Source organism: Trichosurus vulpecula, chromosome 6, assembly GCF_011100635.1.
Source record: "Trichosurus vulpecula isolate mTriVul1 chromosome 6, mTriVul1.pri, whole genome shotgun sequence".
NCBI classification, from domain to species: Eukaryota; Metazoa; Chordata; class Mammalia; order Diprotodontia; family Phalangeridae; genus Trichosurus; species Trichosurus vulpecula.
The window spans coordinates 96,606,000-96,620,530 of record NC_050578.1 but is presented as its reverse complement, the minus strand read 5'-3'; the positions used below and the strand labels follow the sequence as shown (position 1 = coordinate 96,620,530).

The 14,531-nt window shown below is 33.6% G+C and overlaps 1 protein-coding gene across 1 annotated transcript in view; it reads right to left on the bottom strand.

The window, feature by feature from the left end:
* LOC118854692 (endogenous retrovirus group K member 8 Gag polyprotein-like) overlaps window positions 1-11,653 on the bottom strand; it is a 59,130-nt gene extending 47,477 nt beyond the window's left edge. The window contains exon 1 of the mRNA XM_036764987.1: window positions 11,621-11,653. Within this exon, the coding sequence (XP_036620882.1) occupies window positions 11,621-11,653 (33 nt within the window). The remainder of the gene's footprint in view (window positions 1-11,620) is intronic.
* Window positions 11,654-14,531: the final 2,878 nt, after the last annotated feature.

Here is a 14,531-nt window from a genome sequence, read left to right as displayed (position 1 = left end):
ATATTTTCATCAGCAAAAGTTAAAAAAAAAAACCAACAAATGACCTGAGCATGAAAGTAAAAAAATGTAGTAGACAAGTTAAAGCAAAAATGTAAATTCTGAAGAGAAAAAAGCAACTAATAAAATTGAAAACAAAAATGTTGTTGTAGGTAGATACAACTATATCTACAATGTAAAGAAACTGTTAGCTAATTTGGTTTGAAAAGGGGAAGAACAAACCCAAATGACCAATATCAAAAATGAAAATGGACAATTAGCAACAAATGAAGAAGAAAGAAGAAATTATTAGAAACAATTTTTGCCAAACTATATGGAATAAAACTTACAGCTTAGATGAAATGGATGAATATTTACAGATATGTAAAATATCCAATGACTGAAATGACCCAATTTCAGAAAAATAATTTTGAGCAGCCACAACAGCATTTAAAAATAATCAGTTCCAGCAAAGTTTACACATTAATTCAATCAAACATTCAAAGAATAATTAATTTCAACATAAACATTTGTAAAAAATAGAGAAATATAGGATCCTATCAAACTCCTTCTATGATATAAATATGGTTAATACCTAAACCAGGGAGAATCAAGATAGAGGAAGAAAAATATATATTAATATCCTTAATGAATATTGATAACACTTTTTAAATAAAATATTAGTAAGAAGGTTATCACAGCACATTCCACACAGATCTCTCTCTCTGTATATATACATACACAAATAACATTACACACATGCATATATGTGTGTATGTATGTGTGATTTGACGAAGTTGGATTTATAGCAAGATTCTGATTAAGTTTAATATTAGCATAGTTATAAAAGGATATGCCATATTTAGGATAAGAACAACAAAATTCCTACATTATATAAATACAGAAAAAAAGATTATGATAGCAATATTGTACCCATTGATATTTGCTTAACATAGTGTTTATCTAAAACCAACAGCTAGCATTACGTATGATGGGGATAAACTAGAAGACTTTCCACTAAGATTGTGGGTCATGATATCTATTATCTCCATTATCATTTGTGGTAGAAATGATAACTATTGCAATAAGAAAAATAAATTGAGGGAATAAATATACTCACAAGAAACATAATTACTGCATTTTTGGAGATGATATAATGGTTTACTTTAAAGACCCAGGAGAATCAACTAAAATGAATTGAAATAATAATATCGGTAAAATAGCACAATATAAAATAAATCCGCAAATATCATCAGAATTTCTCTATGTGTCCAGCAAAATCTGCCAGGAAGAGAAATTCCATTTAAAATGCCTATAGAAATATATGTGTATATATATATATATATATATATATATATATATATATGTGTGTGTGTGTGTGTGTGTGTGTGTGTATACATATACATATATATATATATATATATATATGTATATATGTTTGGGAGTTTATCTACAAAGACAAATGTGGGAACTATATGAATATAAGTACAGAATACTCTAGAGAAACAAGGATGGACCTAAGTAATTAGAGAAGTATTCATTGCTTATGGGTAGGCAGTCACTAAAATAAAGATGACAATGCTACCAAAATTAACTGAGTTATTCAGTGCCATAGCAAAGAAAACACCAAAGGACTATTATAGAGAGCTAGAAAAAACAATTATCACTAAATTTATCTGGAAAAATAAAAGATCCAGAATCTCAAAGAGAAATCATGAAAATAAAAAGTGGGAAGGAAAAGAGTTCAAAGTATCAGATCTTAAAGTATATTAAAAGCAGTAATCAACCCGTATTCAGTACTGCTTAAAAGAAGAAATAAAGAAGTTAGTCAGTGGAACAAATTAGGGATACAACATACAGAAGGAAGCAAGCACAGTGGGTGAATATTTGATAAACCCAAAGTCCCCAAATATCGGTGTCCAGGCTAAATATTTGACAAAACCTCTAGAAAAATGGGAAAGCAGTCTGGCACAAATTAGGTTGAGATGAGCATATCACATATCACACAACATTCCATATGTGGTGCTAATCCCTATTAAATATATTCTCTGCCCATTTAATAGGCCTCAGGCGGGTCTAGTTAAGGGCCCACACTCTTTTGCTAAGTGGGTACTAAGCCCCAGGCCCATACCCTTTTGCTCATTAGGTATGGAGCCCTGGAGTCCTAAGAAGAGGTACATATACCCTGAGGTTATCCATTAAGCTCAGAATTCAGCTCAAGGAGAAAGAGATGGAGAGAGGGAGGCACACATGGAGAGAGAAGAAGAGAGAACTGTGAGATGGAGAACTGGAAGGGCTGAGAGAACTGCAAGGTTTTCAGAACTGTGGGAGGAGAGGACACAGGCAAGCAGACAGCTAAGGTTTGTGAATGGGTGTTTATGGGAAGGCCCCAGCAGAGGGGAAGGTTACAGGATGGCTTGGCTCCTTGTTTCCATATTGTATTTTAATTTCCTTGCTGTTACATTGAAGTGGATTTACTGGTTTTGGGATACAGTTGTTGCTATGTCAAATTGGAATGATTGGTTTTGGGATTTGATCCTCTGGTGTCTGAATAAATGTTTTACTTCCTCTGCCTTCTACATAGAAAGTCTCTTACACTTTGCGATTCCAAACTATATAGGCATATTCATGGTCACCATCCATATCGTGAATCTTGCCTTACTGATACACCATAATAGGATCCATATCAATACATGACTAAGATATGAAAGGTTGTATCATAAAAAATTTTGACAGCCAAGAAATAACCTCTCAATTTTATAGATAGGTAAAAACTTTATGATGAAATAAGTTATCAAGAGGATTATAGGAAATAGAATGGATGAGTCTGATTATATAACATTTACTGAATTTTTTGCACAAACAAAACCAATGGTAAAATAAGAAGAAAAACATAACTGAGTGGAAAACATCTTTGCAAATTTCTCTGATGAAGGGCTCATTTCAAATATACCTAAGGATCTGATTAAAGTTTATAAGTACAAGAAACATTACAAAATCAATATGAATAGGTAGTTTTCAAAGGAAGAATACACATTATCAAAAGTCATGTAAAATACTCCAAATCACTAATAATTAGAGAATTGTAAATCAACTCTGAGCTTCCACCTTACATCCATTGGATTGGCAAATATCACAGAAAAGGACAAGTGTTGGATTTGTTGGGAAAAAATAAGACACATTAAAGTAATGTTGGTGGAACTTATTTGGTTTAGTTGTTTGGGAAAACAATTTAGAACTAAGTTACCAAAGTAACTAAACTGGTCATGATCTTTGACCCAGTAATTCCTCTATGAGGCTAATATTCTGATGAACTCAACGAAAGAGTTAAAAGTTAGAGCAGGTTTTTGTGTAAAGGCAAAGAAATGGAATCTAAGGGAGGACCCATCAGTTGAAGGAATGGCTGAAAAAATTACGGTATCTTAATGTCCAGAAATACTATTATGCTCTAAGAAATGACAGAAAGGATGATTTTAGAGAACCCTTGGAAGATTTGTATGAACCAACACAAAGTGAAGTAAGCAGAACCAGGAGTTATAAAATTGTATATTTATACAATTATAAATACAATAATATAAGGGAAAATAAATTTGAAAGTTCTGATAAATGCAATGACCAGCAATGATACCAGAAAATTGATGATACAATTTATTATCCATCTCCTGACAGAGAAGTCACATACCCAAGATGCAGAATGAGGTATATTTTATTATATGTGACAAAGGCAGAATTTTGTTTTGCCTATTATTCATATTTGTTACAAGGATTATATTTTTATTTTTTTAATATGGGAAGGATATGGGATAGAGAAAAATGAATGCTTGTTAATTGAAAAAGTAAAATCAAGGTTACATAGAAATATCAATGCATCTTAAGAAATGATGAAAGGGATAGTTTCAAAGAAATCTGGGAAGCATTGTATGAATACAAAACAAAGTGAGAAGAAATAGGGAAACATTGTTATGCAGTAACAATGCTGTAAAGACAAACTTTGAGCAATGCAAGAACTCTGATCAATGTAGCAATCACGCAGGATTCCAGACCACTAATTCTGAAGTAGGCTACCTACCTCCTGACATAACTGAAGATTCAAGATGAAGGACGAGGTATACATTTTTGGACATAGCTAATGTGGGAGGGGGAGAAGGAAGGAAAGGAACAAACACTTCTTTAGCACCTACTATGTGTGAGGCATTGTACTAAGTATTTTACAAATATAATCTTATTCGATCTTTTTTTAATTCTTTTTTTTGGAGGGGAGGGGGAGGCAGGGCAATAGGGGTTAAGTGACTCACCCAAGGTCACACAGCTAGTAAGTATGTTGTGTGTCAAGTGCCTGAGGCCAGATTTGAACTTAGGTCCTCCTGACTCCAGGGCGATACTTTACTCACTGTGTCACCTAGCTGCCCCTATTCTATTTGATCTTTACAACAATCCTGGAAGATAGGTGCCATTATTGTTTTACAGATGAGACAATTGTGGCAAATGGGTGAACTGATTTGCCCGGAGTCACAGAGTTAGTAAATGTACTTGAAGGCAGATTTGAACTCAGGTGTTCTGATTTGAGACCCAGCACTCAGTTAAATGAAGGAATTTGTTTCACTTGATTACATTTGTACATTTATTTGTACATTTTATTTTTTTTTCCAGGGGGAAGAGGTGGGAGAAAGAAGAAAAAGTTCATGTTCATTAAAAAAACACTTTAAAAATATCATAGAACAATGAAAAAGAATATGAAATTCTTGAGGGTAGGGGCTGTTGTTTTCCTTTCTTTGTATCTCCAGCTTTTAGAACTATGCCTAGAATATATTAATTGATTATCAACTAAATGCTTGTTGACTGACTAAGGAACTAATCTCCAGTCCACTGTGTTGTTTGTTAATTTTTCTTGGTTTCAGTCATGTCTGACTCTTTGTGACCCCACTGGAGTTTTCTTGGCAAAGATATTGAGTAGTTTGTCATTTCCCTCTGCAGCTCACTTTACAGATGAGAAACTGTGCAAACAGGCTTGAGTGGCTTGCCTAGGGTCACAGTTAGTAACAGACTGACCTTGTGTTCACTCTATGTGTTTTAAAGAGAAAAGGAATACTCAACCATCTCCAATCCATGAAATGTACACCTTGAGTAACAGTGAAGCAAGGGTGAAGATATAGCCCAGAGGTTCAATTTAACATTTTTATGAGACCCATAATACCTTTAATTGAGAATGTCTAGAATTATGAGTAAAGGGAATAAATTGCCTCTTCTCTGAACCGATGCCTTTCATTGGACTAGTCATAGGATTTAGAGCTGAAGGGGACATTAAAGATCATTTATTCTGGCCCATTCTTTTTAAAGATGGGGAAAATGAGCTCCAGAGAGTCTGGTTATTTCTTAGTTACTTCTTAGGAGGCAGATGAGAAAAAAAAGAAAAAAAAAACATGAGAGATCATAGCCCAAAGAAAAAGCCTGAGTCACTCTAGTTCATGCTTTGAATGAGAACATTTCGGATGTGGACTGACATTTCCAACTTAGCAAAAAAGTGAGCCATTTCCAGAAAATTGTTCAAATAATGGCTATTTAAAGATGGTCTGTGCTGTGAAATTATGATTCACAACTAACAATGAAGCAAGTCCAGTGTTGTTTTTATTACCATTCACAGGAGGCTTCTTCAGGATTTTTATTCATTGCATAACATGGAAGGTCCTGTATATTATATTCTACATAAATCTAAACGGTCAAAAAAGCCAGTAGGCAGTAAGCAGTGGAGCATCTCTTCTGTAACAAATAAAAGGGGGGAGGGATTGATGGCTTTTTTTCCCTCCCTGACTCCTATTCTATATCCCAAACACTTATCTCCATTTTTCTCCCTCTGCCTGCTTTGCTGTTCTTATTCTACCCTTTCTCTTGGAAATGTTATTCACTTTTGTAACTTTACACATTTACAGTAGCTTTTCAAATGCGTAAGTCCAGCCCTTACATCTTTTCTGAGCTTCAGATACATGTTGCCAACTGTAGAGAGAAAAATCATCATGTAGATGTGCCACTGGAAGCTAAAACTCAATATGTCTGTCACAGAGTTACCTTCTACCCCCCACCCCCAAATCTACTTCTTCTAACTTTACCATTTCTGTTATTATCACCAATATTGTCTCCCATATTGAAAATCTTAATGTTATCTTTGATATTTACATCTGCCTTACTTTCTACCTTCGATCAGTTGCCAAGTCCTCTAGATTCTGCCTCTGTGTTCTCTCATAGAGTAACTGTCTCCTCCTCTCTATTCCTACTGGCATCATCCTAGTACAGGTCCCTATTATCACTTGCCTGGACTATAAGTTTAGTCATCCTACTTCTCTTACCACTCTTAGCTAATCCAGACTTTCTAGTACTACCAAATTAATCTTTCTCATTCACAGGTCTAAACGTGTTATTCTGTTCAGAAACTTTCAATGATTCCCTTTTACCTGCTATATAGAATTCAAACTCCAAAGCCTGGCATTCATAGCCCAACACCATTGGTCCACCATGCCTTCTCAGTCTTATCTCAGACTACTTTCGTTCACACACCCTGAATTATTCCATTTTCCCATGTAGATCACAAATCTTCAACATCTTAGTAGAGGGTCTTCGAAAGTTACTATGACCAGAACATTCTTCATCCTATGGTCAGCCGGGTGCCCTTCTATACCATTATGGAGCCACTATTCAAGGTCTTTCTAGTTTGTGTCCTACTGGCTTGGTTTTTGAGATTTCAAGGTTATAGTCACAACAGAATCAGAGACAGATTCTAATGAAAGTTTATGTATGATTGCATCATGTCTTATTTGGTTTTAAAAATCATTTATTGTGTTAGTAAAAGAAATAAGTATATAAAAATGTAATTTCAAATAAACTTTATCCTGTTAAATATCTATATGGAATCATAATCCATTTTGGTATTTGTAATTAGTATAGAACTGAGATTTCATTAAAATGTTCTGACAAGAAATTTTAGTTTGTCTTTTCTTTTTATATTTCCCCAAGCTCCATCTAAGTATGTAAAAACTTAATTAAATTTTTATTGCCATTATTTTAAACAACATTTTTCCTTGAAAAGACAATAGTAGATGCATATTAAACTGTGGATATTAAAACACAGTTGAGGCTTGAAAGCCCATTTTAGTTCAAAGTTTAATTACTTTTTAAAGTCCCCTCTCATTTTTAGCTAATATAAGACTTCAAGACTATTAGAGTAGTTCAAAAATAGTACGATGGTTATGAATTTTATTTAGTAAAAAAATTCCAACTAATATCTATATTAGGAAAGTAAATGCAAGAGCTTATTTATAGGATCTTAGATTTGTATTTGGAAATGACCATACAAGTCATCTAGTCCAACACTATCATTTTAAGGCTGAGGAGTAGTCTCTCACACAGGAAATAAGAAGTGGATCTGGGATTTAAATCCAGGTTTTCTGACACCAAATCTGGTATGCTTTCCATTGAACCAGACCACATCTCCACATTATAATTCCACATATATTTACATTGCCAAATGTAACCATTTCCTGTAGAGTTACCAACCTTTTTGTAATATGTAGCCCACTACTCTAATATGGTTGGACTATAAGCTCCATGACTACAGGCACAATGTCATGTTGAAAATTTATGTTTTGGTAGCATCTATTCCAAAGTTTTGCATGCAAAAAGCACTTTAAATTTAAAAAAAAAATTAAAATGTTTTTGAATAGTTAAATTGATGATGAGTTGTGTTTACGTGTGTGTCTGAGTGGCAGAAGCAGATAGTGTTATAATCATCACATTGACTTTGCAGAAAGGATGCCAAATCCATAGTGATTCAGTTTTGATGACTTTAAAATGTTTTTAACCTCATTTCAGAAGGAAAAAAAAATCACAATTTTTCCGATTTCTCTCATACCCTATGCTATAATACTGTTGTTGATAACAAAGAAACAACTTGTTTATAATAAAGTTACATATGATTTCCAAATTGTTCAAGGCACATGTGCAAATAGGCTGAGAAATTTGATCATTATGTGAGAAAAAATGGTGAAAACACGATAGTATTTGCCTTAAGACTCAAAATAATGGCCTGGAAGCATGTGTTGCTACCATCTGCAAAGTACTCTAAAACAAGATAAAAACAAAATTATATCTGACAATCAGAATCATCTAGAAATCATAAGAAATGATAGCTTAAGGGAAGCCTTCAAGTACCATCTAGGCCTCAACTGAAGAAAACTATAGGAAGAAATGTAATTCATAACATTTGATAAAGATGCATTTCTAAATAGTGGGGAAAGACAATGAACAAAATGCATTTTTTTAAAGTAAAAAAAAAGACTTCCTAAATAAAACTTGGAACTAGTTTTGTTAAACCAATAAAAATGCGAACTGTTAGCTAATTTGACAGAGAAAAAAGAAATTGACAATATTTAAAATTAACAAGGAAAAGTCATAACAAATGAAGATGAAATAAAAGGAATTAATAAAAAAAGTATGTTGCTCAATTTTGTGCCAATAAAACTCATAATTTAAATGCAATGGGTATATATGTGCAAATTAACCATATTAATTGAACAAGAAATAGAAAATTCAAATTACCCAATCTCAGAAAAAGAAATCAAATGAGCTGTAAAAATACCCTCAAAGGGAAAAGGACCTATTTGTACAAAAATATTTATAGTAGCTCTTTTTGTGGTAGCAAATAATAGGACATTGAAGGAATGCCCAACAATTGGGGAATGGCTGAACAAGTTGTGTTATATGAATGTAAGGGAATACTATTGTGCTATAAGAAATGATGAGTAGTTGTATTTCAGAAAAAAAAAACCTGGAAAGACTTACACAAACTGATGTTGAGTGAAGTGAGCAGAACCAGAACACTGTACATAGTAACAGCAACATTATGTGATGATCAGCTATGATTGACTTAGTTCTTCTCAGCAACACAATGATCCAAAACAATTCCAAAAGACTCACAATGGAAAATGCTATTTACATCCAGAGGGAGAGCTATGGAGTCTGAGTATAGATTGAAGCAGACTATTTTCACTTTTGTGTGTGTGGCTTTTCCCTTTTGTTCTGATTCTTCTTTCATAACTTAAATAATGTGGAAATATGTTTACATGTTATTACATATTAGATTGCTTGCCATCTTGGGGAGGGAGAATGGGAAGTAAGGAGGGCTAAAGGGACAAAGAAAATTTGAAACTCAAAATCTTATAAAAATGAATGTTGAAAACTATATTTACATGTAATTAGAAAAAATAAAATACTATTTACCAAAAAAACCCTCAAAAGGGAAACAAAAAGCCAGATGGATTAACAAGTGCATTCTATCAAATATGTAAAGAATAATTAGGACCAATATTATATAAACTGTTTTCAAAAATTAAAAAAAAAACAAGGGATCCTACCAGATCTTTTCTATGATACAAATGTGACTTTGATAATAAACCAGGAAGAGACAAAGAACAGAAGGAAAACTATAGATCAACATCTTTAATGGTTATCAACTAAAAATATTGAATAAAATATTAATAAAGAAATCAGAGTTGCATATTAAAAAAGCACACACTATGACCCAATTGAACTTATAACAGGTATCTATGATTAGTTCAACGAAAATTATAAACCTAATAAACCATATTAATAAAAACGCAAAAAATCCATATGATGATAATAGAGATGGATTAAAAAATAAACTATATCTATTTCTATTAAAGACATTGAACAGATAGGAATAAATTGATATTTCAGAAACATAAATAATTTCCCTCTAAAACTGAGAGTCAGCATGATATTTAATAGAAAATTACTAGAAACTAGTAATTTAATTACTAGTAATTCAATCACTAGAAATTCAATTAGTAGTAATTCAATTACTAGAAACCAGAAATTCAAATAACATCAGGGATAAGGAAAGTATGCCCAGTATCACAACTAAGATTTGCTGTGTTTCTGGAAATGCTAACTATGAGATAATAAAAAGAAATTAAGGGCACAAGCCTGGGCAAAAAAAAAATATTACTTTTTAAGATTATATAATGTTCTATTTAGTGAACTATAGAAAGTCAAGTACCAACTAATTGAAAAAAATAACCATCAAAGTAGCAAGATATAAATGTTCATATAAACCATCAGCATTTCTAGATATGGATATTAATGTATTAATTATTATATTACATTAATAGCAATTTAAAAATGAAAATGTCACTGAAGAATTTTTAAAATGCACAAAAAAGAACAGAAGGAATTTTATAGGGAGACACAAACAGGACAGTTTTGAAATGAATGTGTTGTATTTACTATATGTTAAAAAAATAAGTTGCAACAAAGGTTCTTAATTTTATATATGAGTTTTCTTTCTTTTCCTCTGTTTACAGAAATGGCAATGTATGTTTGTGTTTGTCTAATTCAGAATAATACAAAATAAGTTAAATTTTTTAAAAATATAGACTTTCCACATCCACTGTTACCTCTAACTGCTTGATTGTCAGGAAACCACAGACATTTGGGTCTTTCCAGTTAATGTATTTACTGGTATTTCGGTAGTGATACATACTCAGTCATCCAGATTTTTTTTGTCTGAGTCATCTGCAGAGAAAAAAAAATTATCTCTGGGCTACAGGAAACATTAGAAAATTCCAAAATTATTGTGACTTTCAACATGAATGTTTGAGTTTTGAAAGAGAAACTTAACACATTGATTTCATGATGTTATCTAACTATTAAAATATTTAGGAGGTTAAGGTGTTTGGAAGAGTATCAATATGCATATTGAGGTCACCTAGTGTGAGGGTAGACGTTGGGGAGGAGAAAAAGACTGTGAGCCAGGCACTGAACTTATTGGAGAAGAAAGGAGGCTGTCCTTGAGTTTGGTAGCTGACATCTACCAGAATCTTGATTGGATGAAGAATATGGATTGAATGAACTTCAGAAGAGAAGTCACTGAATTGTGGTGGTAGAGGGAGAGTCTAGAAATGATAATGAAGAGCAACAAGGAGTATTGAAGTTCTCCCACCATGACTAGTGTGTGTGTGTGTGTGTGTGTGTGTGTGTGTGTGTGTATGTGCGTGCGCGTGTGTATGTTTTAGGGGGAAGGTATGAGTGAAACTATAACCAGTGCTGGAAATTGTGGCACAGCAAGCTGTGTCATCAGGAGGGAATCAGATCTCAAAGAATTCAAGAAATGAAAGGAGTAAGGAAGGGAATGTTTTAAGAAACAATCTAGTTTGTTTCCCATGGAGTAGGCATTCCAGAGAGCACAGTAGAAGGGGTGAATAGCTAAAGAAAGATTGGATCGAGGGGAATAGGAACTGGGAACTGATCACAGGGTTTGCCTAATTGCAACAAGGGATTCAGGATCACAAAGATGGAGAAAGAATCATGGAAGGGGAATTTGTTGAACACTAAGGAATAAATTCAGATAGATTATTATTGGACAGAAGAGCCTGGTCTGAAGGCAGAATTGTCATAGGACTTCAGGCAGCTATGTGCAGCTGGACAGGGTTTGGAGCAGAGTGTTCTTGGAGGTAACTCTTGTGGAGCTATATATGGAGCATGATAGAATAGATGCTTGGAGAAGCTAGGAAGCCCTACTAGGGAAAGTGCAGGTAAGACAACAACCTCTGTAAGTTTAGGTGGCCATAAGGAGTACCTGGAGTGTGAGTTTGCTCAGCAGGGCCGGCATGGTTACACAAAGAGCTTGCTTGAAATAGTAACATTGTGAGCATACCATTCAATTTTGGAATAAAGCTTAGGAAGGCTAGCTATACGCAAAGGGGAAGTAAGATGGGAAAAGATAAACATAGAAAATCTCATTGAGGAAGATCCACTCTCTTCCCCCTGATTCTCTCTTAACGATCTAACCCAAGAGTCTAAAGTTCTATTCTCCACACCTCCCAGCTCTTCATCCTTAACAGGAAAATGACAAGGGCAAGATAATTGAGAATGGAATAGAAACATTTGCAGGAAAATAATTTTGTAGAATCAAATAGATTAGATAGGGTCATCATAGTATATTTGAACGTCCAAAAGTCCATGGACTGACAACTTGAAGAATTAATGGTCTAAAGTGAAGTGAGCAAAACCTGGAGAACACTGTGTATATTAACAACAATACTGTAATGATGTTCAAATGCAAAAGATTTAGCTACTGTGATTGATTCAATGATCCAAGACAAATCCAAGGGACTCAAGATGAAAAATGCTATCCACCTCCAGAGATCTGATGAGCTCCTAGTGCAGACTGAAACATACTTTTTTCACTCTATGTTCCTTACTTTTTCTTGTCTTTTTAATTTTCTTTTTGCAATGTGGTAAATATGGAAATATATTTTGTATAACTTTACATGTATAATTGATAGGATATTGCTTGTCTTCTCAATGGGTGGAAGAAGTGGAGGAGGGAGGAAAAGAATTTGGATATCAAAAAATTGTTAAAAATTGTTAAGAATAAATAAAAAGGAAAAAAGAATTAGTAGTCTAAATTAAAAACTAGAATTTGAATATTTTCATAGTTAATCAGTTACTAATCTTTTTCTTGTTTCTGAACAATATACCATGAGTCCCATTTCGAATTTAAGAAGTCGGGCCATATAATCTCTACAGTCAAGTAATACACAATCTATCAAGACATAAAGCTTTAAATCTTCCAAGGGGGAAAGGGAAACTGCTGAATTAATTTCTTTATCTACAGGAAACAGTATTTATAAAAGCTGAATTTTGATTGCTTCAGAGCATCATGATTGACAAAACAACCTTAAGTATTGTAGAGTTTAAACACAAGTACAGCTGTCATATGGGGATGTACAAGGAATTTCTTGTAACAGAGAAGGGCCACTCATCAACTCAAGGGAATGTAAGGATAAGCCATCTAAATGAAACAGTAGAAACAGCTGGTGCGCTCATAAATTTATATGAGACAGTTCAGCTGTATAGAATGAAAATTATGTTCTACTAACACTCTTTTTAATTAACTATAAAAGAGATTGCATTGCAAATTATAGAGATAATATCTGTTATTCAAATAAAACTATTGTTTTTTTCACTATTCAAATAGCTTTCCCAAATTTATTTTACTAATCTCCTCAATAATTAGAAGTTTGGCTCATAAACATGTTTGATTGTACAAAATTGATGGGTTTGCCTTACTCTGAAAACAGTTTTAGTTTTGTTAACAACTCTTGCAAATGTTTGGTTCGGGGGTGGGGGGGAATTAAAATTCTTGGTCAAATCAAGTTTTTTAAAAAATAATTATTGTGTTTATTTAAATTATCTCTGCTTTACCTGCTCACAACTATCACTAATAATTAAAGGTTAGCTATATTATGATAATTTGTAGTAATCAGCATTTTTTTCCCAACAAAAAGGCCCAACATATATTTAATTAACTTTATACTGATTTTGCTGTCTATTGAGCTAATAGATAACTAACATTATTGTATAATGGAACAAAGATTTAATTAATCTTGGATAATTTTTAAAAAACCTTTTACTACAGGATTTCTTCTGATATTTTAAAGACATCAGTCTCATTTTTCAAGGGGAAAATAATTTCCTGAGGGCATGATGTGTACTGACCACTGAAATAAGATGGCTCCCTCCTGGCAACGTCTCTTATAAGTTTATCTGGGAAATGTAGTCTATGCAACCAAGATCATAACCTACTTGAATCTCTTCACTGAGGCAGCTTAGGAAACATAGTCTAGGATGAAACAATGTGGTGGGAGAAAATTAAATAGGGGAAAATGGAGTCTAATTTGAAATCTAGAATAAGGATGAGCAGAAATTTTATTAAGAAACTCGAATGAAGTATTAAGGATCTGGACACTGGCAAAATAGAACCAGAATTCAACAAGATAATCCAAAGGAAAATTCTGGTGCATCAGAAACAGATGGCTGGTGCAACTCATAGGACTATGAGCCTAATTTTGTTTTCTGTTTCCCATATAGAACCATAAAGGAGCAGCTGCCCTCACTGGGATTACCAATGATCTCTTAACTACTCAGCCTACTCAGCCTCAGTTTTTTTTTTAAACACTGTTTCCAATGGAATCCTACTCCTTGATCAGGAGTTTCAAACATTTTTTTCATGTGTGACCTGGATGCCTTTGACAGTCTGGGGAAGGTCTACTTGGAAGAATACTCAAATTAACACTTAATACTTGAAAGGATGAGTCAGCTAATCAAGTGCCTCTCATTCTACTCATCACCCTGGTGACTTTCCAGACCTTTAAATACCCCTCTCCTGATCACCTGTCACTCTTCCATATATATTATTTCTCCCTTCCCCCATTGAATGAAAACTCCATGAGGGATCAAAAGGATCATCTTATTTTTAGTATTTGTATCTCCGTTTTTTAGCACAGTATCTGGCACATAGTAAGTACTTAATAAATACTATGGTAATGCAGGAGCTCAGCTCCCAGCAAGTTCACATCAGATTCAGCCAAACCAAAGAAAGACAAAGGAGCAGCAGATAAGGGAGCCATACCAGTTTATTACTCCAAGCGGCAGCCAACAAAGAGAAGGTGAGGATGGACGCCCACGCTCTTGGCCAGTGTCTA